This window comes from Camelus dromedarius, chromosome 11 (genome assembly GCF_036321535.1).
Source record: "Camelus dromedarius isolate mCamDro1 chromosome 11, mCamDro1.pat, whole genome shotgun sequence".
Classification (NCBI taxonomy): domain Eukaryota; kingdom Metazoa; phylum Chordata; class Mammalia; order Artiodactyla; family Camelidae; genus Camelus; species Camelus dromedarius.
In genome coordinates, this window is record NC_087446.1 from 13,279,177 (window position 1) to 13,303,885 (window position 24,709).

General features: G+C 33.7%; 1 protein-coding gene across 7 annotated transcripts in view; it reads left to right on the forward strand.

Moving 5' to 3' along the window:
• CNOT2 (CCR4-NOT transcription complex subunit 2) overlaps window positions 1-24,709 on the forward strand; it is a 104,901-nt gene that overhangs the window by 74,625 nt on the left and 5,567 nt on the right. For 5 of the 7 annotated variants that reach the window (XM_010986394.3, XM_064491532.1, XM_010986393.3 and 2 more), the window contains 11 exons: window positions 7,392-7,539; window positions 8,288-8,470; window positions 10,783-10,862; window positions 13,537-13,662; window positions 15,390-15,514; window positions 16,453-16,573; window positions 16,668-16,824; window positions 19,293-19,354; window positions 19,444-19,493; window positions 21,442-21,542; window positions 23,276-23,420. In XM_010986394.3, coding sequence (XP_010984696.1) covers window positions 7,392-7,539; window positions 8,288-8,470; window positions 10,783-10,862; window positions 13,537-13,662; window positions 15,390-15,514; window positions 16,453-16,573; window positions 16,668-16,824; window positions 19,293-19,354; window positions 19,444-19,493; window positions 21,442-21,542; window positions 23,276-23,420 — 1,298 coding nt within the window. The remainder of the gene's footprint in view (window positions 1-7,391; window positions 7,540-8,287; window positions 8,471-10,782; window positions 10,863-13,536; window positions 13,663-15,389; window positions 15,515-16,452; window positions 16,574-16,667; window positions 16,825-19,292; window positions 19,355-19,443; window positions 19,494-21,441; window positions 21,543-23,275; window positions 23,421-24,709) is intronic. The other 2 variants (XM_031463128.2, XM_010986396.3) reach the window with 2 other exon arrangements.

Here is a 24,709-nt window from a genome sequence, read left to right on the forward strand (position 1 = left end):
GAGAGCAGTGGCATAGTCTTACGCTTTCAACATCTTTTTGGCCTCCTATTTGAAGAATACCTAAATGAAGGCTACTTGTTTTGCGGAAGATCAGAAGACAGTTGGAGTGGTTCAGAAGTAATGCTGTTGACAGTATAGTTAGACACGTGACACATTTTGGTGACTTTCAGCGAGTAGTAGGATCGTTTAACAAATACTTGAATGAATACTGAATGCCCTGGGAGTTCTTGCTCTCTAGAAGCACACGTTATATAGTTGGAGAGATCAAGACATATCTGTATGCAAAATATTAAATAACAGGTTAAATGTTGAATGGTATGGACAGGCTTGTTGATGGGAGATAAAAGCACAGGGAGCTACAGTGGTATGGGGAAGCTTCAAAAAGGAGGTAGGAATTGAGTTTAGCAGATAGTTACTGAGTGCCTGCCATATACATTGCATCATGCTGGATACGGCAGATGTGTGGTAGAAGAGCTCATTGTCTCTCATGCCATCTCTGTACAGTGCACATACTCCTGTAGTGTTACTGTATTTATTACATGTCTTCATTGTACTCTGTACATGGCAGTACACTCTGTACTCAGTAAATATTTGTTGAATGCATGGTAAGAAAGGTTACAATCCTTATATATAATCAAGTAGGATAAATACACAGGTTATTTTACTACAAAGTAGAGGAAGAAGTACAGCGTTTTCTGGATATTTCAGATGCGGGAGTAATAATGTACCTAGAAGAATGGTCAGGATAGGATTTATAAATGAGGTCGTGTTTGACATTGGTCTTGAAGAGACTCTGGGTAAGGTGGTTTCAGTAGTGGGAATGACATCTACAGTGTGGGATAGATTTGGGAGCGATCTAGTTTATCAAAGCAAAGGAAACCTCTTAGGCTATAAACATTGGCTTTGGCCAAGAGGAACAAATCTTCACAAGTTTGTGGGATATCTCTCAAGGTCTTTGCTACTTTCCAAGTTCAAGAACACAGCTGTAGCATACAGTTTTCCCCAGAAAACAACTATTTACAAGTGAATACCATTACTTCATTACTATTTTGTTTTATCTTCACTTTTAGGACCACCTGTTGACTTTCTTTTCCTAGGCAAGTTTCACCATCCTCATCCCCATAAGTTACTAGTTATTCACTATTTACTGTGTGTCAGGTGCTATTTTAAATACTTTATATGAATATGAACTCATTTAATCTTCACAATAACCCCATAAAGGTTAAGGGACTTGCCCAAGATAGTAAGTAGTAGAGCCAGGATTGTATTACTTTGTAAGTTTAACTATGTGAATGAACGTGAGTTGAGAACAGCAGTTTCTTTGAAACTTTGATGCTGCGTATTACTTACTGAATGTCATGGCCCTAGGGGGCCATTTGCACATAATAGAAACTACAAATGTTAAATCCTCTGATTCCTAGAGCCTGCTGACTAAAGCATTATGATAGGATTTATTCACTATTGTATTATATATTGAATACCTACCATGAGTGAAGACTTACTCCAGGATTGAAGAGTATGGCAAACAACAAAGTTCCTGCTTTCATGGAACTTATGTTTTAATGAAAGAAGACAGAATAAGCATGCAGACATTTAGCAAATAAATAATGTAATTCTGGTAATAAGAACTATAAAAATTGTCAGATTAATGGATGAGTGGGTGGGATTTAATAGTTTTGGAGCAGGCAGAGAGACTGTCTCTGAGGAGGTAGTATTTGAATGGAAACCAGAATGTTGGGAAGTACAAGTTCTTGAAAATATCTAGGGGAGAGCTCTTCAGGTACAGACGATAGCAATTGCAAACATCGTTACTCATGAGAATAAAGGAATGCACTTAATGTGTTAAGGGACAAATGAGAAGGCCAGATAATGTAGTAGCAAGTGTCAGATTGTGGAGTCCTGTGAAGATTTGGAAAAGAATTTGGATTTATTCTAAGTTTAATGGGAAGGATTTTAAAATACAGTTTCATTGTTAAAAGATCACTTTGCTATGTAGAAAATGGACTGGGTGGGGAAGGGGACAAGTGACAAGAAAGAAAGACAAGACTCCTGGACTACTGCAGTGGTCCAGGCAAGAAAACAGGATCACTTGGACTAGTGGTGGAAGTATTGAGAAGTGGTTAGATTTGGGGTATTTTAGACATACAGCTGATATGATCTGGGGATGTGGGATATGACAGAAAGAAAGGGATCAAGGATGATCTCTAAGGTTTGAGACCTGCATAACTTTGTGAAAGGGTGCCACTAATCTATCATGCAAACTTAGGTTGAGGAGAAGGATTACAAAGTATACGTAGGAGATTCACACAGCTATTCGACAGGTAGAGTGCCAGCTGCTGTAAAGATGCAGCCAGATGTTCCAAACTCTCAACTGGTTCTAACATAGCAGCAGCTTCTCATAGTTGAGGATGTTGAAGCCACATTCATCATCATCCTTAGTTCCCAGAAGCAAGCCCACTCCTCCTCCAGGCATATCACTTGTTCTCCTTTTCGTATATCTTGCTTTTTTCTCAGACTGAACTGTTGTGGCATTTTTTACCCACCTGACTTCTCATCACCACCACCAAATGTCTGGCTAGATCTCTTTCATTATTCAGTTCATATACAGTATCCTCCAGGAAACATTTTCTGATCCCAAATTCTTTCTCCTTTCATGTTTGAGTTAATAATCCCTCCCACATACACCCAAATATGCTATACATAAACTATGAAAACACCTTGATCTTAGCAGTTCTGTTTTAGTTTTGTTTTTGTTTCTGTTTTTTGGTTTTTGTTTTTATTAATAGTCTTGTGTATCTCTGTAGAACAAGAGGAGGAAAGTATTCTAGGTGGGGAGAAGGATATGATTAAAGATGCAGGGGCAGATACTGGGAAAGGGTCTGGGGAAAGAATAAAGAAAATTGTAAGTCAAATATGTGATATGTAAAAAGAGTTTGTGTTGGGGTGAGTAAAATATTAAGATTGACTAGAAGAGTTATATGTCAGTTACATCTCAATAAAATGGGAAAGATAAAGATTAGAAGAATCTTTTGCATTCTAACAGATCATATGAAAGACTAAAACTGTGATTGGATTTAACCACAGATCAATGGTTCTCAACCCTGGCTACCCGACTAGAAACACCTGAAGAGTTTGAAAAATCCCATTGCCCATGAGTTGTCCAGACCCAGACTAAGTCACAATTTCTGGGCATGGGACCCAGATATTAAAGTATCCCAGGTAATGCAAAAGTCAGCAACTAGGGTAAGAGGTGGAAAGTGTGACTGATTGAAGAAAGGGATTGAAATGAGTCAAGAAATTTGATCCTTGTTTTTATTCTTCATTATTTGTGATCTTGGGCAAGTCATTTAATGCCTGATGTTAGTTCATCTATAATTAAGTTGGATGATCTTCATCTGTAACTTAGTTGGATGATCTCTGGAGACTTTTCTATCTCTAAAATCCTTTGTTTTTAATGAAGGAAATTGCATAATGAAATAGTGTTACAGTAAAGATTAACCAGCTAAGTGCAGGACAGGTTGGAGGTAAGAAGACATGAGGACAGGTTGGAGGTTAGAAGATGGTTGCCCTTTAAGTGTGGGCAGGACAGTGAGTTTAGGAAAAGCTATTTGGTTTGGGAATGGAAAAGGGGATACTTGAAGCTTTCTTACAACAATTAGGAATTTTCTCCCTTCTCCTTAAAGATTTCAGGAGACTTAATTTAAGTATGAGTATTCAAGAATTTGGTTGCTGTTTTTTTCTTTTTTTCTTATAACTTCTATTATTAATACTGTTTATCTTTATCAAAAGACTGAATAAAGGAAGGCATATCATGCTATAAGTCTTTAAGGGATGTGCTGTTAATCATTTTGTGCAATGGAAATAATTCATGGAAACATTTCTTAGGTCATTTTTTTTGGATTTCTGAAAAATGATCAATAAAGAATTCATTCTTTGTTCAGCACCCTGCCAAATAAGAAATAGGAATCTACTTAGGATGTGTTCATGTATTCCTTCTAATATTACATTATCCTTTACTATCATTTTGTCCAATTGAAGGAAAAATTTGCTTCAGAGCTATAACCTTTTTTACTGCTTTTAAACTGCTTTTTGTTCATTTTTTAATCCTTGTCTGTAAAAAGTGGATAAATACCTTCTCTAAAATATTTTATAAGGAGATGAAGTATGATAGTGCTTGACATATAGTTCTTAAGTGCTTGATAAATGTTAATTCTTCTGCCCTTACAATATACAAGTTCATGCATTCATATTTATATTTTTTACTTGTTATTTCATGCCAGATTTTTTTTAAATGAGCTGGCTTTTTATTCCCCCTTTTTTTCTGTTCAGCTTAACGTGTTTTCTTTTTGACATAGTATTTTAGAGGTGATTTTCTGTGGTATTTCTAATTATACTAGTAAAAGTAAGTTTTTCCCTCCCTTGACCCTACCTAGTTGTAATAATTTGATTCAGGCAACTCTGATTTAACGACTTACTGTACTTTCTTTCCTAAATAAATCTTTTTCTGTTCCTGTTCAAAGGTATTATGTCTACACATTCTAAAGGAATTCAGTTTTTAAACTGAATTTGAAATAACTTGATTTTTAAGTATTCAGGGGGTTGATGATCCAGTTTGAAATTGATGCATTTTTCTCTCCTTTTGATTTTTTTCATATCCACCTAGTTCAACAAAATTCAACTCAGACCTCTAGAATTTATTAGCTGTTTTTATGAAAACAAAAGTATTAAAGGAAAAATAGAAGTAAATGTGAACCCTTGAGTTCTTTGTTTCATACTGTCTTTCTCTACTCTTCACTATATAAATTAATTCAAGTGTGCCAATCCCTAATCGACTAAATAAACTACCTTACGCATTCTTGTTTCCTTCTCCAAAAATTTTTTGCTAATGTTCAGATAATCTCCAATCTCAAATATTTCTGAAGTTATAAATTTTCATTATACATCACAGAATAATAGATATATGAAGGGTTGGAGTAAACAAATCCCATGAGTCTTTAGAAGGGCTTATTGATTATTAGAAAAGAGCTGAAATGTACTAGGTTTTCGGAACATGTATGTTTATTTATAATGATGAGAGTGTAGAGAGAGTGGGATAGGAAGGAAACGTAAATCTGGAGAAGAAAACTTGACAGGTATAGAGAAGAGAAGAAAGAAAATGGAGGGAAGAGAAGAAATGTTGGTTTAGAAGTTCAAAGAGAAGTAAACATTCAGAAAAAGAAAGCAAGAGAAAGAATAGATAAAAGGTATTACAGCTCACCCTTGAGTACTCACAGGGGTGCTCATTTAGTGTTTCATTGGGCGGCCATAGAGCTGCTGTTAAGAACACTAAGAGTTAAGAAATCTAAATTCTAGTCTTGGTTCTTTGTGTCACCTTGGAGAAGTCAGTTAACTTATTTGAGGCTCAGATTCCTCATCTGTAAAATGAGAACACTGAATTGGGTGATTTTTTAAGGTCCCTTCTGGTTCTAAAATTGTATAATGTTTCTTGGTCAGTAACTGTGAGAAACACATTCCAGTGGGAAATTTGCAGCTGTAGGTGACTTTAGGACAGCATATTGAGGGAGAAGTATGTAAGCTCCCTGAGGGTAGAAGCTTTTTCTGTGTTGATCAGTGCTGTATCCCCAGCAACTAGCACCGTGCTTGACATGGTAGGCACTCAATAAATGTTTGTTGAATAAGTGATGTGAAAAGTATCACGTTGGTGGTTCATAATGGGAGCATCTGGAGGGCCTTAGGAGAACACCAGGGTGTTTGAGAAAAGGAAAAGACTGATACCTTCTGAAGAAATCTATATAGGCTGATTTTTAATTCCTTATTCTTCCTTATTTTGCCGCAAATTCAGAGAAAGTGGCTGCAGCTAGTGGTATATTCATAGTCTCAAAACTTGTAGTGACCAGGCATACATATAATGACTAAATCAACATAGAATCTAAGCCAGTTCCCTTTATATAACTTAAAAGAAATGCAGAACCAAGCTCAAGTCTTCATGGAACATGAGTGAAAAGGGGTATACATAGAATATGGTAGCTATATTGAGTTTGATTTATTGGCTTTATTCAGGCTGGCAGATTCCAGTGAAATCTTTGTGATCCACTGGTATCCCTATGTTAGAAGGTGGTACACTGTTATGCGAAAAGAGAAATTTGCAAGGATATTTGAAGGGAAACATTCAGCGCATATGTAGATGCCAGTTTTTTGGAGGTCATAGTTTCAGAATATTCAGGTCTTTGTAATTCTTGGACCCCAGATTAGACCCAAAATGGGGGAGGGAGTCACTTTAAAACCCTAGTGCTAAAGTCCTCTACTTACTCATTAACTCTCATTCCATATTATCACTTTTATTTAACTTCCAATTCAGAATAAGTTTGGTTGACCGGTGTGCCATTACACAGACTAGAAACAGAAAGCACCAAAAAGTGTGGTTAAGGAAGGTGGGGCCAGGAGGCATATTGGCTTCCATAGGCAGTTATGACAACATAAGTTATAGCTGGACATCCTCACCTTGCAGGATACAAAGGGGAAAACTGTATCTAGAACATTAAATATCCATGATAATTATTCTGAATCATTAAGAAAATAATAATATATGTTTCATATTAATGCAGGGCAAGAAATAATGTTTACCCCAACTGGTTATGTTTTTTTTAAATGTTTTATTTCTGAGTGGTAAACTCCTCAGTAGTCTTTAAGAAATACACATATTGGAACACATCCATCCCCACATCTGGCCCCAGAAGTACTAGTTAAATAGAAGCTCATTGTACTTTGAATTTAAAATGTTATATATTCTTGTCTCTTATATCAGGTTGAGTTTTTAACAGTTGCTAACATTTTATGTTGGGTTTGTAAAAATTGTAATGTTCAGAAGTATGTATGTGTAAATAATAGTAAAGAGACTTTCTTTAAAGTGCATTTTAAAAGGATCATATAAAAACTAAAACTACTTAGCAAAGTGGGGCTAAACGTCTGTATACCTCAGTTATGATTTAAAACATAAAAACACACAAGATTGCAAATTTCTTAAAGGCATATTTGTACAAAATGTTTTTTATTGAAACATAAGTCATCTAATTTGTTACAGTCATTGGCAGATGTAGTTTATTGTAAAATAGAAATATGAAAAGATAGAAATATGAAAGCAAAGAAGAAATAGGAAAGATAGAAATAATGGAAGCAGTATGAAAATTCATAATATTAAATTTCAGACTAAAACATATTTTTGTTAATAAAATCAGAGTCCATTTGGAGCGAATTGAATATTTCCATTTAAAATTTGCATACTATATTACGTTAGGTCATTTTTAAATGTTTTAAATTGCCAACTCCAGAAGATGGATGACAATTTCATTCCTGATGGCAATGAATTTCCTTCTTCTGAATTTTTTTAATAGGTGCACTAGGCCTTCCAATGAGGGGGATGAGCAACAATACCCCTCAGTTAAATCGCAGCTTATCACAAGGCACTCAGTTACCGAGCCACGTCACGCCAACAACAGGGGTACCAACAATGTCACTTCACACGCCTCCATCTCCAAGCAGGTATTTATTGATGGACCAGAATATTTCTCAAAATGTATCTTTGTAGAGTAAGCAAGCTTTTTTAGGTTTTTAATAAGGTTAACTAATTATTTGATTTTCTGGTTCAGTGCCTTTTACTGAGGAAAAGAAAGTTGATACCCTATGCTCATTTTATTTCATTGCAAATTGATAAGTATAGTGTAAGATGTTTTTATCTTGCAGCTAGCATACTGGTTATCAGCTGGGGTGGGAATCTAGGGTTAATCACCACCTGGGAAGTTTTTTTCAAAAGGCAGCTCTCTTTCTCTGAGGAGGATGTGCAATTTCAAAACACTCCTCAGATAATTCTGATGATTGCTCCCTCACCACACATCCATTGCTCTAGTGAGAATAAAATAAAACAGATTACAAAATGATGCATATTTATGTGAAGATGATAGAATGACGTACATTTGGAATGAAATTCTTCTAGATATGTGTGAAATACATGTTTTATGTCGTAGTCCCACCAGTAGTTCTCTCATCTTCGATACCGCCTTATATTAAGTTCCTCTATAATTAGCCCGTTCTTGTTGGTTTGCTTACTTTGACTTTTCAGAGAGCTTTTTTTCTTTTCAAATGACCAGACAAAATAATTAAATGAATAAAAATTAGGAATGCAATTTGAAAGTATATTTGAGGTTCTAGGGTTAGGCAAATTGATTATTTACAGAGAATTTTAATGAGTGATTGTAGAGAGCTTATTTAGTATAATGGACTTCTTTTTCAGGGGTATTTTGCCTATGAATCCTAGGAATATGATGAACCACTCCCAGGTTGGTCAGGGCATTGGAATTCCTAGCAGGACAAATAGCATGAGCAGTTCAGGGTTAGGTAGCCCCAACAGAAGCTCGCCAAGCATAATATGTATGCCAAAGCAGCAGCCTTCTCGACAGCCTTTTACTGTGAACAGGTAAGATGTTTATTGATACTGTGTATAATTGTTCTCTCTGGATATTTTCAAATTTGCCTTTTCATGTTCAACGTTCTGTTCCTTGAGTCTTGGCTTCTGTTTCATAAGTGTGTTTCATCATATATTTTGAACAAAGCTTCTCTTTCTGTTACACATCAAAACTTTAAACCTCCCTCCCTCCCCCAAACTAAAGACATGTTCTTTTGAAAACCAGTTTGCTTTTTGTTGCTGTTGTTAGAAAAGGATTGTTCTTAGGTTGCCACCTGGCAAATTTTTGTTGATATGTCCTTCGTCTATTAAATGAGGCTGGTCACCTGTGTGATAAGAGCTCCGTACTTATGAATAGGACTCAAGACATGTTTGACCATTACTGCCTTGCTTCATTTATGCTTTAGTTAAGTTATTTTTCAACCGAAATTCAGTTTTGGTCTTTGGAGACTTACTGACCAAAGACTTTTTAAAAGACTTCATATTTAGTATTTGAAAATAACGTTATGTCCTCGGATTTAAAACCAGAAGATGAACTGTTGTGCTTTTTCACTTCTTTTTGTACCGTTCATTGCATAGATTACTATGCAAATTACAGTAACAATATGAAGAACAGTTATCCATTTTACTAGGATTTTAAAGCTGTTCAGATAATTTACATGAGGGTTAATGTCTATAATATAGGACTTTCTTTACTGTAAAAACAGCATTTTAGTTTACTAATTTTTCTTTAATGGAGAATGTAAGGTGAAATGATCTAGTTGCTGTCGTCATTCCCACTTAATCCACTTTCTTTTTATCTAGTTCTGTAAAATCTGAATTAAAATAAGTTACTAGCACATTTCCTGTTTTAATCTTCATCCCATAACCTCCAGTTCTTGCTTTTATTTAGACTTATTAGTATTTCTTTTATGATTTTACTGCTCTTTTGATTTTTACAAGTTATTTTTGTAAAAAGTTATCAAAATTCTCATCTCCTTGAGAGTTTCCTAATCATATAATACTTCTTGGCTTTGACACATCTTTCTGCATTCTTGTAGTATTGTTCATTGAATATATATTTAAATTTTTCACTTTCCGTATTGTTTCACATTCTAATTGTTTTTAACAAATACTTTGTGTATAAATTGTCAATGAAGTATGGGTCTCTAAAACCCTGCTTATTACTATTGACAAGTTGTATTTATGGTGGAATGTTTTCCTCTCTTAGTACTTATTCAGTGTTTGAGGGTTCCTGTGTCATCAGTAATTCTAAAATGCTATTAAACAAAAATTTCTATTGGCTTTTGTACTCTTCTCTAGAGTATTGTTTCACCAGCTGCATAGTTTATGAAAATATTGTTTGGCCATAGTTAGTTTTACAGATCTTTGCAAAAAACAAAAATCTGTCATCTTCAAAGTTTAACCTTACTCATAACAGTGATAATACTATCTTTTATCAGACTATTTGATGTTAAAGATGCATACTTTCATTGTAGAATTTGTGTTAACAATTCTTTTTGACATGCTTAATTAATTCTTGCCTTGCTTTAAGTTCAGCCTTACTATTTTTTCTATTTTTATTTTGTTTTCCCATGTTTAGGCTTGTGCAAAAAAGGGAGGCTTTGATAGCTATCTGGTAACTACTTATCAAGTACCAATTGTGCATTAATTTAGAGTTGAGGGCACTTAGGAGAGATTTTTTTTAAGTTGCTAAAAGATAAACTAGGTAAGAACAATGTGTTTTAGAACGCTGAATTGAGTTAAAAGCACCATTTAATTCAGGTCAACTAAACATTTATTGAGTGCCTCTTATATCCTCCTGACTGCTAAGGACAGAAGATGCAAAGATGAATATGATATGAACCCTGTCCATGAGGAGTTTATATTCTAGTTGGGGAAGACAGTCTGTATGAAAGAAGATTTTTAATGAAAAGTAATAATAGCACATTTTACCAGTAGTGGAAGAAAAATAAGTATTCAGGAACAATAGTCTTAGACTGAATTGCCTGTTTTTGAGGTTACTTCTTCCAGTATATACGATAAGTTGGCTCTTCAACTACACAAAATGGTACCTTTAATCTCTGTTTTCCTCAAAGCTTAAATAAATTCTTTGTTTTTTTTTTTTAATTCACCTGTTAAAGACATTTTGGTTCTCAATTGTTCATGGAAAGACTTTAGGGAAGCTTTAAATAAAAATAGATTCAACTCAGAAAAATAAAATTAGTATTTGTTTTTATACATGTTGTTTTATATGAGGAGATCAAAAGTATACACTTTTGTTTTTCTTCATCTGAAAGTTAGTGTTCTTACTGTATATCTAAAATTATTTTCTATGTACCCAGTATGTCTGGATTTGGAATGAACAGGAATCAGGCATTTGGAATGAATAACTCCTTATCAAGTAACATTTTTAATGGAACAGGTAAGCTTATTCTGGAGCTAGTACCCTATAAAAATATGATAGATCTTGAAATATAAAGCAGTTCAACATACTGGTCTTAAAATATTAACGGATTCTTTTGTGTTAGAATAATAGAACTTAATTTAGGGAGAATTTGACAGGAAGTAGGATTTAATTCAGTGAACAGTTGAGAGATAGTTAAATAAATACATTTTTTCACTTGACATGGTAGTAGCAGAGTGTTTATAACATTGAGTTTATTTCTTTAACACCTGGAAAAAAGCCTAAACATTAACTTAGTCTACACTTGTGCCTCAGTATCTTTTTTGCTTCAAGAGCTTTTCTTGTCCTCAGTCCCGTCACTACAGTCTAAACTAGGTTGAGTGGTATGGCATTCTGGCTACAGAAACCCAGATTGATGAAACCTTTCAAATTACCTGGAGCACTTGCAAGTTTTTCCTAATAGTCTTAATAATACTAATTTGGGCATTTAACTCTTGACACATTTTTAATCCATTTTTATGTGTAAAATTCAAAATTTAATTACAAGGAAAACCAGTTTCTGATTTTGACAGTAAAGAATTCCTTCAGTCTGTTGGTTTATTTCTTTTATCACCTGCTTCAGACAGAAGAGAACAGGAGGCTTTGTTGCTGTTCTGCTTCAGGTTTCATGTTCTTCCACCCTCGCCTCCAGATCCTTTCCTGAGAAAGGGAATAAAGGGTGTTGTTATGGTCATAGGAACAAAAATAATTGATTGTTGAGAGAGAAATACATGTAAAGGAAGTGGAAGGTGAAAGAAAGATTAGTGCAATGGAGCGAGGGGAAGCAAGAGAAGATTTAGTAATGAAATGTCATTTGTGGCTATCGGCTTTTAATTTTTAAATGTTTTTTAAATGTGTAGCAACATAGAGTGACCAAATGAGACTTTTAAATTTAAAATTTTAGCAGTTAACGTTTTGTGTTCTAATATGAAGGACCATATTCCATTGTTTCTCAGGTGCATGTTTTTTCATATTTTAATCTCTCTGAAAAATTAGGCTGCATATCATATAGTTTAATTGACGAGTTGATTCTTTCCCCTAAATGAACCATGAATTAACAGTGTGTCTCACAATGCCATCTTATATTCTGAATTACAGTTTTATACACCTCTATAAATTTTAGAATTATTTTTTAAAGTCATTTTTAACTAAGTATATCTTACTTAGTTAAATAGGAAAATTAAATAGGAAAATTGTTTTCAGGTCTTACCCTAAAAATGACAGTTTGTGAGTTAACACTACTCTTAGGTTAAAATTATTCTCAAATAACATATGATAATTTTAAACTCCATCTTAGAGAACCTGGAGATGTAATTTAAAGTTAATACATATCCAAAGTTTATAGTTAATTCGTAATTAATTCAAAAGAGATTACTTTGTAAATTAAAGCACTATATAAATTGTTAATTTCTATTTTTTATATAATATTATCTTTAAAATTCAAAGTTCATAAATTGCAATTTGTTTAAAAACAATGGGTATGAATGATTTTATCTTTTACCCTTCATAATTTTAAGTTGTCACCTGACTTGGAATGTTAATAGAGTATATAAATTATTTTTCTATCAACAAAGTAATCTTGAGTTAACAGTTTCTTTTCTCAGATTCTTCTAATTATGAAACTTAGAGAAAAAATAAACTGGAAAGGGGGTCAAAGTAAATTGAAAATGGTTATAATATACTAGGTGAAACAAAGATTAATGAAAAAACTAATGCAGGCTAAAGCTAAGGTAGAAAATTAAATTCCTCAAAAATTAAGATTCTGAGATTTTAAGAGTAATAGAATAAACATTGAGAAGAGATCAAGGTGATTAAAATAGGCAAAGTAGAAATGGGTTAAATTTTATTTTTCAAGAGAAGCTGATTTTTTTTTATTTAAAATGAACAAAAATAAATTTTATTCATTCAGTATGTATTTATTGAGCGCCTACTGTGTAATAGGTAGTGTAAACCTCTGGGCTTTGTGTCATATTCCCATACAATTCAAACCCTCACCAGACATGGGAACCCTTCGTATGCCCTGCGTTCTCCACCCTGCTTATACCCTCAGCTGCAAAATACACACACACACACACACACACACACACTCACTCACTCACTCACTCACTCACTCACATGCATACACATTTGTGTATGGGACCTGTAGGCCATGGACAGAAGTCATCCTTAGGGCTTCTGCTTCTGTTGCCTGTGCCTCAGAAATGAATCAGGCCCTTTGCAGGAGGCACTGTTATTATCATACCTGTGTTACAGATGAAGCTTCCAAGCATTCCAGATACAGGCTCTGCTTTTGGATATAGTGAAAGAACAGTTATATCACAGCAGTCTCCATTCTTGCTAGCTAACAAGCCAAAACTTTAGAGTGTCGTCTTTCACAGGGCAGATGATGTACCACCTTACTCCCTATTCTCTAATTAGGTTTGTAGGATTTGGGATTTTTATTATGCTGTTAGATACATACTGCTATGCTGAGTTCATTAAGTCTTCCACATGAAGTCAGTCCACAAATATTGTACGCCTTCATATACCAAGCACAGTGCTATGCTTTGTGTAGGAAGAAGGCACTGTCATTTCTAATTATGTTATAGTTGGTCTTTAATAATCTCTTTAAAATGTTTGTAGAATCATTAACTAGTGTTTTCTTATTGTTTAGATGGAAGTGAAAATGTGACAGGATTGGACCTTTCAGATTTCCCAGCATTAGCAGACCGAAACAGAAGGGAAGGAAGTGGTAACCCAACTCCATTAATAAACCCCTTGGCTGGAAGAGCTCCTTATGGTAATTAATTCGGCTTTTTAATGCTGGCCAGTGGAAACTTTCTGTTGCGCGCACACACACACATACATATATGCATGCCTATACATGTGAGTGCACATTGTACACACATATATTTATGTGTTTTCTAATCAGAGTAGTGTAATTTTGTCAGTGTTGATAAATGCAAAGTGCTTTTTCCTCTCAGAATACTGTGATAGCCAAGTTAAATGGGAAAACTTAGTTTGTATAGAAGCCCCAAAAGGAAGTCTTCATTGGTGTCCAGAAGTTATTTTCTTCTGGTACTTTCTGCCTTAATACACCTAAGTGATTATTTTGTAGTCTGCCATTTCTCAATTCATCATACCTTTTTTCAAAAACTATATTCCCACATTCCTAGTGATTAATAATGACAAACTAGACTTTGACAATTTTTTCTAAGCCCATTTCTCAACCTCCACGCTACTGACATTTGAGTCAGATAGTTTTTTGTAAATGGGGAACTGTCCCGTGCATTGTAGAATGCATTGTAGAATGTTTAGCAACGTCCCTGGCCTCTGCCTACTTGACGCCAACTGCACATCCCTCGTCAGTGTCTCCAGATGGGAGAAAAAATTGTCTCCTCTTGAGAACTGCTCATGGGTCATATGTAGTTTATGGAGACTCTTGGTCACCATTAATACCCTTTTTCACTGTCTTTAATAAATAAGAGATTTGGCTAATAGAGGCTAAATGGACTAGACAGGAAAATTATGTAACAACAATGTAACCATATTCTTTTTATCCTTTGCTCATAGTTGTTTCCTTTTAGGAGAATCTGATAAAGACCAGTAGCAGAAACAATGAACTTAGTGGGATCATTTCATAACTTTTCTAAGATAACTGTTTTTCCCGTTTTCAACCGAGAAGGATTTCTGTACCTTTCAGAATATGAATACAAATAACAGTATGTGAAGAAGGAAAACATTTATTTATTTACATTCTATAGTTTCTTAATTAGTCTTCCCTCAGAAAACCCCCAAAATGACCTGCCCTGGAAGTTGAGTACCTAGCTGCTTGATTCTCAGTTCAGACTCTAATGTTTTTAACCTTTCCTCATAGGTCCATTTTTTCATCCCTTTAATCATTCCCGTTGCTCTCCTTGGACCATCTCTAGTTTCTCCATATCGTTCTTGAATTGTGGAGCCCCAAACTGGATATTGTTCTCCAATAAGGGCCTGACTAATGCCAAGTATAGTGGGAGGATTACTTCCCAGTTCTTGCATGTTTTACATCTATTACATGGAGTCCAAGAAAATCTGAAATGATATGGAGTTGTTTTATAATTGATTGCAATTTGCTCACTCTGTAAGTCACTTTCAAGTAGAATACTGACATTTTTTTTTAATTTATTTTGTTCATTTGTATTTGACAATTAACTGGTATTTATAATAGCTAATGCTTTTAAACCAAGAGTTTTAATAATTATTACCAATATCAAATTATGTTTTTTAAGCATCTATATATAACATTAGGTAGAATTATAGGATTGCCAGTATTTCCCTTGTATTTTGTCATATATTTAGTTATTAATCAGTATGTAGAAATTGAGTTATTCATTGTTATGCTGAATACTGATTTTTTGAAGTGTGCTTTCATAGCATAGTAAGAAAATCCTTTTGGTATATTATGAAGAAAGTTAGCTTCTTATAATTTGTAGCAAAATGCCATAAATATCAATTGCAACTCTCTGGATTATTTTCCTTGCATAGTTGGAATGGTAACAAAACCAGCAAATGAGCAATCCCAGGACTTCTCAATACACAATGAAGATTTTCCAGCATTACCTGGTTCCAGTTACAAAGATCCAACATCAAGTAATGATGACAGTAAATCTGTAAGTAACTGAGAATTACGTATGTGAGGGATGTAGTTTTTTTCCCTTCAGAGTTCTTTTATATTAACAGTTCCATAGACCATATTAAAGACTTACTAAATACTATTACAAAATTGTTTATCTTGAATATCTGTAATAATCTAACTTCTGAAGAATGTGGAAAACTTTTATAACTTAGAAGATAGCCTATTTTTTTCCTATTTCATATAGGTTTGCAAATTTCTGTTGAACTTCTCAGAGTTAATTTAGACTTTTATTGTAGTCCCTGTCAGCTGGATCCCATGAAGTTTGATATTATAGCCTTCTAAGGAGCTGTGTTTTTCTTGAGTAAGTTTTCTCCTTGAAGAATCTTTATACACATTTTTATTCCTGTGTTGATTCAGCCAACTCAGCTTCCTCTTTCTGACTTAACGAATGTGTTTATTTCTTCCACATTTCACTGAAAGTAGACTTCTTTTGTGTGTGATGAGAGTTTGTATGTTGTTAAAATAATTCATAAAGAAGATTACTGGGTAAGAATTAAATATGAATTTTTAAAGTATACTGACTTATCTTGGAAGTGTTTATGGTGATATTTTAGGTAATGTACTATATTTAGTCTGTCTTCTAAATGAAAATATTAAAGAGTAGCTTCAAGTGTTTCCCAAAACATAAAGTTCTGAGATAGACAGATTTTTTTTTGTGACTGAAGATCTGAGATAAGTAAAAATATTTTCCATATATTTCTTGTCCTCTGTATAATGTGTATAATACAGGATTTATTTGTATACCATGGGACAGTTGTGGAAACAAAAAATTTCATGTAGAACTTGAACAACAGGTAATAATTTAGTACCAATTTAAATACACTAAAAATGAATAAAAAGGTACTAATATATGAACTTGAAATATTTACACTTAACAGATTTTAATGTCACATTATTTTTTTTTCATGTTAGAATTTGAATACATCTGGCAAGACAACTTCAAGTACAGATGGACCCAAATTCCCTGGAGATAAAAGTTCAACAACACAAAATAATAACCAGCAGAAAAAAGGGATCCAGGTGTTACCTGATGGTGAGACTCTATAAAGTATATTAAAGATATTATAGAATTCTTTTTTTTTTACTTTTTCCTCAAAGCTAAAAATAACTGTGTTTTTCTTATCCAGGTCGGGTTACTAACATTCCTCAAGGGATGGTGACGGACCAATTTGGAATGATTGGCTTGTTAACATTTATCAGGGCAGCAGAGACAGACCCAGGAATGGTACATCTTGCATTAGGAAGTGACTTGACAACATTAGGCCTCAATCTGAACTCTCCTGAGTAAGTTTTTTTCTTTTCTTCTACATTTGTATATAATAACCTTCCTGCAGTTTTTAATTTCATGTCATCAAATTGTATCATCTGCTGCCACTCAATTGTTGCTGGTATCTACTGACTTTTTGGGTCATTCCCTCTCACATGAGCTCCTGGATCACTGTCACTTTGTAGTAATATTCCTCTTTTTAATTTGGCAGTTTCAATATACACAGATCTGATCCTTCCCAAATCCTGAAATCCCAGCTCCTTGAATTTCTTTCCTCCTGAAATCTTACCCTTTACCATGCCTCAGTTGCTCACTTCTTTAGTCATCCCTTTGACTTTGCCATTATTGGTAACCTCGGTTTCTCTGTAAGTGTAGGTCTGCACTCCCACGCCACTTCCTCTTCTCCCTCTAGGACTGACTCCTGTAATCATCAGATTCCACTGGGACCTTCAAGCCGTTGATTCTTCTACCTTGTCACTGTTCCTCAGCATCCCTGTCTCTCTTCCCCTTCGATGAACTCACTTCCTTCTTCTCCAGTTAAATTCTGTGGTCAGTCATAATTGCTCATTTATAATATAACCCTGACTGCTTTGCCCCTCTCTTGCTTTGTCATACTTGCATCACAAAAACTCTAACCCTAGTGATACCTGCCTATTTCATTCTTGACCTATTCCATTTTTGTGATGCTGGGCCTGGCTAGAGAAAATACACAATTTCACTTCCTGGTCTCATTTCAGATTCATGGCCAGGGAACCTCAAGACGGGGCCCTTTTTTCTGTTAACCAGAGTCATAGCTGGCCTGCCTAATCCACTCATTCTTTGGTTCCCCTGTGTAACCATGTAACACTTGCCTCTTCAGATGCCTAATATCTTTTCCTCTGTGCTTCTGTCAGATGATGACCTTGCTCTTTATTTCTACTTAATAAGAAAGATGAAAGCAATCAGAAGAGTGTCAGCATAGTCCTGCCACAGAATGTCCCCTACAACCATGTGCACCCACCTTACTCTTGTCTTACACCCCGTTGCCATAGTTGATCCATGCTTTCTACTTAAACTTTCCTTGAAAACTCAAAAATACGGATCTAACAATTTTTTGCACTTTGTTGGATCATTTCCATCAGCATACAGCTATGCTCTTCCTTCTTGCATTTTAAATACCTTCTCTTGACCCAGTTTATTCTGTAAGTTATTGCTCCCCATTTCTTTATTCTCCTTTGAAGCAGAACTTTTTCAAAAGAGCCATCTCTGTATCTCCTATTTGTCCTTTTCTCTCTTAAACCTATTTCAGTTAGGATTTTGCCCTCACCACTTTACTAAAAGTGCTGTCTTCAGAGTCATCAAATGATCTCTGTGTTACTAAATTCAGTGGTCACTTCTGGGAACTCAACCTTCTTGACCGACCAGTAATATTTGACATAGTTCAGTCACTGCTGCATTATTTCTCACTACTTTTAACTACTCCCACCCAGGTTTGAATCACCATCTTCTCTTGCCTGGATTACACCATTAGCCAATCACCAGGTGTCCCTGATTCTCCCTTTGCCCCTTATAATCTTTTGTTCATATGGCAGCCAGGACAGTTCTCTTTGAATATGTTATTTTTCAGCTCAGTACTCAGTAAGGGTTTGTGGTTTTATTTTAATTAAAAACCCAGAATCTTGATAGGCCTACTAATCTTTATAGGCATGATCTCTCCTCTACCCACCCCTCAAAAGCTTCTCCCTTTGCTCACGGCTCCACCTACCCACTGGCCCTTTTGCTGTACCTCAGACATGTCAGTCCTAACTCTGCACTGGTTGACCTAGCACTTCCCTCTGACTGGCATAGTCTTCTGCTGGGTAACTAGTGAAGTTACACTCCCTCATACCCTTCAAATCTTTGTTCAGACGTGGCCTAAGTGCAATTACCCTATTTAATTGTGCAGCTCATCTTCCCTCCCTACCCCACCACTAACATGGAATGTTGTTTGTTTATTATGCAAATTATTTTTGTCTGCCTCCCTCCCAATCCACCATCCTCAACCAGAAAGTAAGTTTCATGTTGTCACTGAGCTTTGTTATGTTCGCTAATGTATAAGCACCTAGAACAATGCCAGCCGTACAATAGTGGACACTCAGTAAATATTTGCTGAGTGTGAACTTTTGTTTTTAATAATTGTTTTTAATAATTACTGATTTTTTTTTCTGGCCATGTAAGTGGGAAAGTAATTTTACTTGGGGGCATGTTATTAATAAATTTAAAGCTTTCTGAGTTAAAGTAATAATTTTTATATATGTGTGTGTATATATACATGCATGTGTGTGTATATTTTTAACCTTGTTTCAGTTTCCTGCTGTATAAATCATAGTACAACCAATAAAAGAAATAGAAGTAAAGTTGTTCACTTTACATTTGAAGTCATTGTTTTTCCTGATTTCCTGAAATAAAATTAGAAATCTTTTTTTCTACTTTGGACTTCAGAATGGTTTTTTTTCCCCTTATTCAGAAATCTCTACCCCAAATTTGCATCACCCTGGGCATCTTCACCTTGTCGACCTCAAGACATAGGTAGGAGAATCTGTTTGTGTTTAGACCTTTTAAAAATATATTTGTAACTGAGAATCAGTTAATAAGGCTTTTTTCATTTTATTATCCAGACTTCCATGTTCCATCTGAGTACTTAACGAACATTCACATTAGGGATAAGGTGAGTGTAGTTTATTATTCTACTCAGTCAGTATGAATCTGTCTGTTTTCAGGTGCTGTTTTTCAGTTCAGACAGCGTTATATTTTTGAAATAATTAGCAGTAGTCTCAAAGGTATGCTTTTTGTATATCCATTCAGTTATAAATAATAATTTTATTTCTATTTTTGTTTATAATCCTGTGTTTTGATGAGGTCTGGGTTATGTTTTAAAAATATTTTTAAAACACTATTAGGACTGGTAAAATGTTGTATTTATTAATAACAGGGTACAACTATAACCACAGTTGATAAGAATAAACTAACTTGGAAAATTTGATAAATTTCCTTCTGATATTCTAATTTTATGCACTTACCGGTAAGAAGGATTTTTCTTTACAAATATTAGATACGGTGTTTTTTAATGAAAAAACTGTACATATATTTTAAAACTGTTTCTAGCCTTTAACTTTTTTTCTGTAATTTTTTCCATTTTTTAATTACATAAATTTCTAATTATAAAGTAACTGTTAATGGATTGCAGCTTCAATCTTTTCCTTTTTTAATTCTAAGAAAGAAAATAACACTTTTGCTTTAGGGGAAAGTGCTGAGAGTTCATTTCTGTTAGAAATGGTATTGAGATTATGGTCTTGTGAAAGGGTAGATATAATTTGTTAAAATATATGTTTGTGTCATACACATTCATGTATAAATATGTGTATGACACAAAAATACATATGTGTGTACAAGCATGTATAATAACAAATATAGATAAATGACAGTATTTTATATCTGTACCATGTAGTTGTATAGTCAAATAGCTGTTGATGATGTTGACAGGCAAGTAAAGACAACTGTATTTCTCAATATTTTTCAATACTGGAGTAGATGGAAGACAAGAAGTATGAGAGAAAGAGCGAGCTAGTGTTTTCTGTCTGTGGATTATGTGATTTGCTGCCACCTCCACAATGACACTCTTTTTTGTGCTCCAATTACCTGAGGGTTCCAGAACTTTTTCTTATGCCAGGTTAAGAAATACTAATTTAGGAGTGAGTACTTGTCACATTTAAGACTGCTGCCTGAATGGGAGTAATATGATTGGAGAGAAAAATAACATTCAGAGAATGAGTAGCAATAGTTAAATAAACATTTAGATACAGGATTAGGTAAAGAGGTAAAAATGTTTCCAATTTAAGTGAACTTTTAATAAAGATTTATCTTAATGCAAGAATTTGAGGCTGCTGAACTTGCATTTGATAGTTTAGTGGGCAGTTATGTTTCTGCACTGTGGAGGGACAGGTAAAGCATCATCTTTTAGTCATCCATTTAAACAAAATAAAGAACTATCCCTTTTTGATTTTTGTACTTATCTGTGATTTACTAAAAATACACAACTGACTTGTGAATTGCTATCAGGTGTAGATTCAGTTAATACTTCCTTTAAGTTTTCTGTGTATCAGGCGCTCTACAAGATGCATTCACTGTGTCACTTACTTAATTTTACTTACATTTTTAGTAATCCTTAGAGGTATTATTGACTACGTTTTATAATTGGAAGTTCAGAGACATCAAATAACTTGGACATGGTCGTATTAGTAAGTGATGAAGCTAGGACTTGAATGTAAGCCCTGCATCTGTGAGAACAGTGTTCGACTATTGTTGTCACATTAAGTATTAATGCACATCTTGAGTAAGAGTCAGCATTAGGTCTTGCTTAGATATTTTTATTTAGCTTTTTTTCCCTGTTAGTACATAAAATAGAGTACTAGAAATAATTAAGTGACTTTAGTCATTTAAATGATGAAAACTCCCCTTTAGAATTATAACTACCTGTGTAATCACGTAATAACTGTTATCTGCTACAAAGAGGATTTTTTGTTTTATCTTTCTATTTTTACTTTAGTGGAAGTAATTATATGTTAGGATTTTCAAACTTGTGTTACATGTCAGAATAATTTATTTTCCTTTTCCAGCTGGCTGCAATAAAACTTGGCCGATACGGAGAAGACCTTCTCTTCTATCTCTATTACATGAATGGAGGAGACGTATTACAACTTTTAGCTGCAGTAGAGCTGTATGTTCAAAGCATTTTTAAACACTTTTGTATTATAGTGGATCTTGTTTATTCTAAAAGCTTTTTTTAATGATGATGGCTGTAGTTTTTGTCTTGTTTTTAAAGTGGAAATATTTCTCCATCAAGAAATTTAAGTTGTTTATTTTTATATTTAGTAAAATTAAGTTAATTAAGGTTGAAACCTTATTATTACCATGTCTTCATAATCATTGTATACATAAACAGAATTTCAAACTTAAATAATCCTGAATTTGTAAGAATACAGAATCAGCTTGATTCATTGATTCGGTGAATCTAATTTTTATAAATATATAAAAGTGTAAGATATGGCTCACAACTGTGGCTCATCTTACTCCTTGTGGAATCACATATGTTAATAGCAGTGAATTTCATCATTTAATAAATATTTATGGGCATTATATGGGCAAAGCATTGTGCATATTTGTTTTGTGTTTTGAAGTATTGATAAAATAAAGTCCACGTTCATTATCAGAAGCCTATTGGCCAACTTAAATTAGTGTTAAGAAATTTGTACATTGAATACATTGTTTTTCTGAGCATTTCTATTTTTGCCTGATGCTCTAAGAATAAAAATTTTGTGTCATTTCTTTTATGTCCATTTGGTAACATTTTGTTACCAATAGACTATATTAATCACATTTACTAAAATGAATTGTTACTAAAAACTTATGATGTAATGATTGGGAGACCTTTTTATAGACTTACGTTTTTATAGTATTCCTAATAACATTTCTATAAATGGCCTTGGATCAGATACTTTAAAATTTTTGTAAAATTCACTGTGTTGATAATAAATTGTTTTTTATTTCTCAGTTGAGAATTTGTTTTTTTCCATGTTTTTCCTCATTTTTTGTAAGAAAGCAATTGTTACCTGTTCCTTTTAGTTTATTCGTAAGTAAATAAATTCATCAGTCATTCATTTATCCATCACTGGCAGTTCTGTCTCATATCTTATTTATGTCTAGAAAAATATAAACATATATAAAATATGTCTTTAAAAAAACTCTCATTGTATTGGTAGGAAGGTGTTTGCATGGAGGTTTGTTCTGCTAGAGGTGTTTTTTGTGGTATGTTTACCTCCTTTAAACGTTACTCCCCTAGTTTACAAGTGGTATAAATTCTCATTGATTCTTGCATGAATTCTAACGGATATCCCTTTGGCTTTTGAGAATTTAGGCTCAATGAGATTTGAATAAAAAATAAAAGTAATACATTAAGAATTTTCAAAATGGATTTTTAATTTTCAGCACAGTTTAAGAATTTTTGTGAATTTAAGTAGTTAATTCAAATAGACCTTGTATTTATTTTCTTACAAAATAATGCAAATAGTTGGAGGTTTTGTTTGTTTTAATAGATACCTCAATTTCTTTTGAATGTTAAGAATAAGAAGTGAAGTTTCTGGAACACAATGTATCTATTTCATTACATTGCTCATAGAGCTTTTAAGATCTTGTTTTTTCTTTGCATAAAAAATTTCTTTAGTTAAAGTTGTGTATGTAATTAAGGAGTATGGTTTTGAGGCAAGTTAAGAAAGTATTTCTTTATAGTTATCTTACTAGGGTCGTATTTAATAATAGTAAAAATCAGGGTAAAGAAGCATCAAATTTTTTTAATGTGTAATTATTTTCTGAAAAATATTTTACAAAATGTAGAAAATGTTTGCTGTGAGCCACAGGAAAAAATTAATTGTCTTTTTCTCTTAAAAATTGAAGTTTTAACCGTGATTGGAGATACCACAAAGAAGAACGAGTATGGATTACCAGGGCACCAGGCATGGAGCCAACAATGAAAACCAATACATATGAGAGGGGAACATATTACTTCTTTGACTGTCTTAACTGGAGGAAAGTAGCTAAGGTATATTTTTTTCCATGTGCAAATGTGTAAATGTATAAATCTAGATTTTAAAAAGAAGTGTCCTCTTTTATCTGTTGTATGTAGCAATACATCCGTTCCAATAATGTGCCAGATATTTGCTGAGTCGTCTGTCTCCACCTCCTTGGCTTGATTGAAACTAGGAGAGTATCCAGAAATAGTTCATTTTACCTGTAGTTAGGAAAATGATTGAACTTGGTAAGAAATTTTGTAATTTTTCATAAGCATTGATAACATATGAAATATTTTTGTGTCTACTCGGTTGTAAAATAAAGATACCCTCTTTGCAATCCCAGTCATGTATTCTTATATTATTACTTTAAGTTAAGTAAATATGAGATTACCCTAAAACCAGTTTTTAAGTAGATACAGGCTTTTTAAAACACTTGCACTCATTGCAGGAAAGATGCTTGAGTAAAAACTGTCCCTTGTGCAGTTTTTGTCAGTGTCATAGCATATTTCACATTTGTTTGGTTCCTTATGTAAAAACTTAGTCTACCTAATAGAAAATAGAACTCACGTTATCTGATTTCATAACTCCAGGATTTCTCTGAATGCTTTTTCCATTGATTAGTCTTAGGATTAAAAACTAGAGAGTTATTTTTGTTTGTTTTAAATAAATTTAAACAGATATTGACAGTTCATTGGACAACTTTTTAGTTTTTGGTTTAGGCTTTTTTTTTTCTTTTGAGTCAGCTTTACTAAACTGATAAAAAGGTAAAACATTTTAAAAAGACAGTGTAAAATGCTTACCAGAGAATTATTACAAAATTTAACATCACAAGAAGACTTCATATAAAACATGAAAAATAGAAAAGATAGAAGAAACCCCAAACAAGACATACACAAGACTTGGCTAAATCTTTTTTTATTACTATTTTTGGGTGTTTCTCAATGGTCAATGTCATTTCGCCTCAGACCAAGTCTGTATATCACCATGCATTATATTTGAGTTATTTTTAACAATTCTTAATTAATATACAGCTCGTGACTTCAAAAGAAGATGCATGACCTAACCTTTTAGTTAAATAGAAATAAGTACATTATTTACAGATAGTACATGGGACATTCTGTGTGTTACCTGTTCTTTAAGAAATACAGTGTAGTAGAAAGCCTTAATTTTTTGTATCAGGATTTGAATTTAACTCCTGTGTTCTGCTACTTATACTTTAACCTTGTGCAGGTATCCTTTCCATGCCTGTTTCCTTATCTTTTAAGTCAAAATGATTTTTGCCTCTAGATTTTCACGAGAAGTAATTGAGGTTACACAG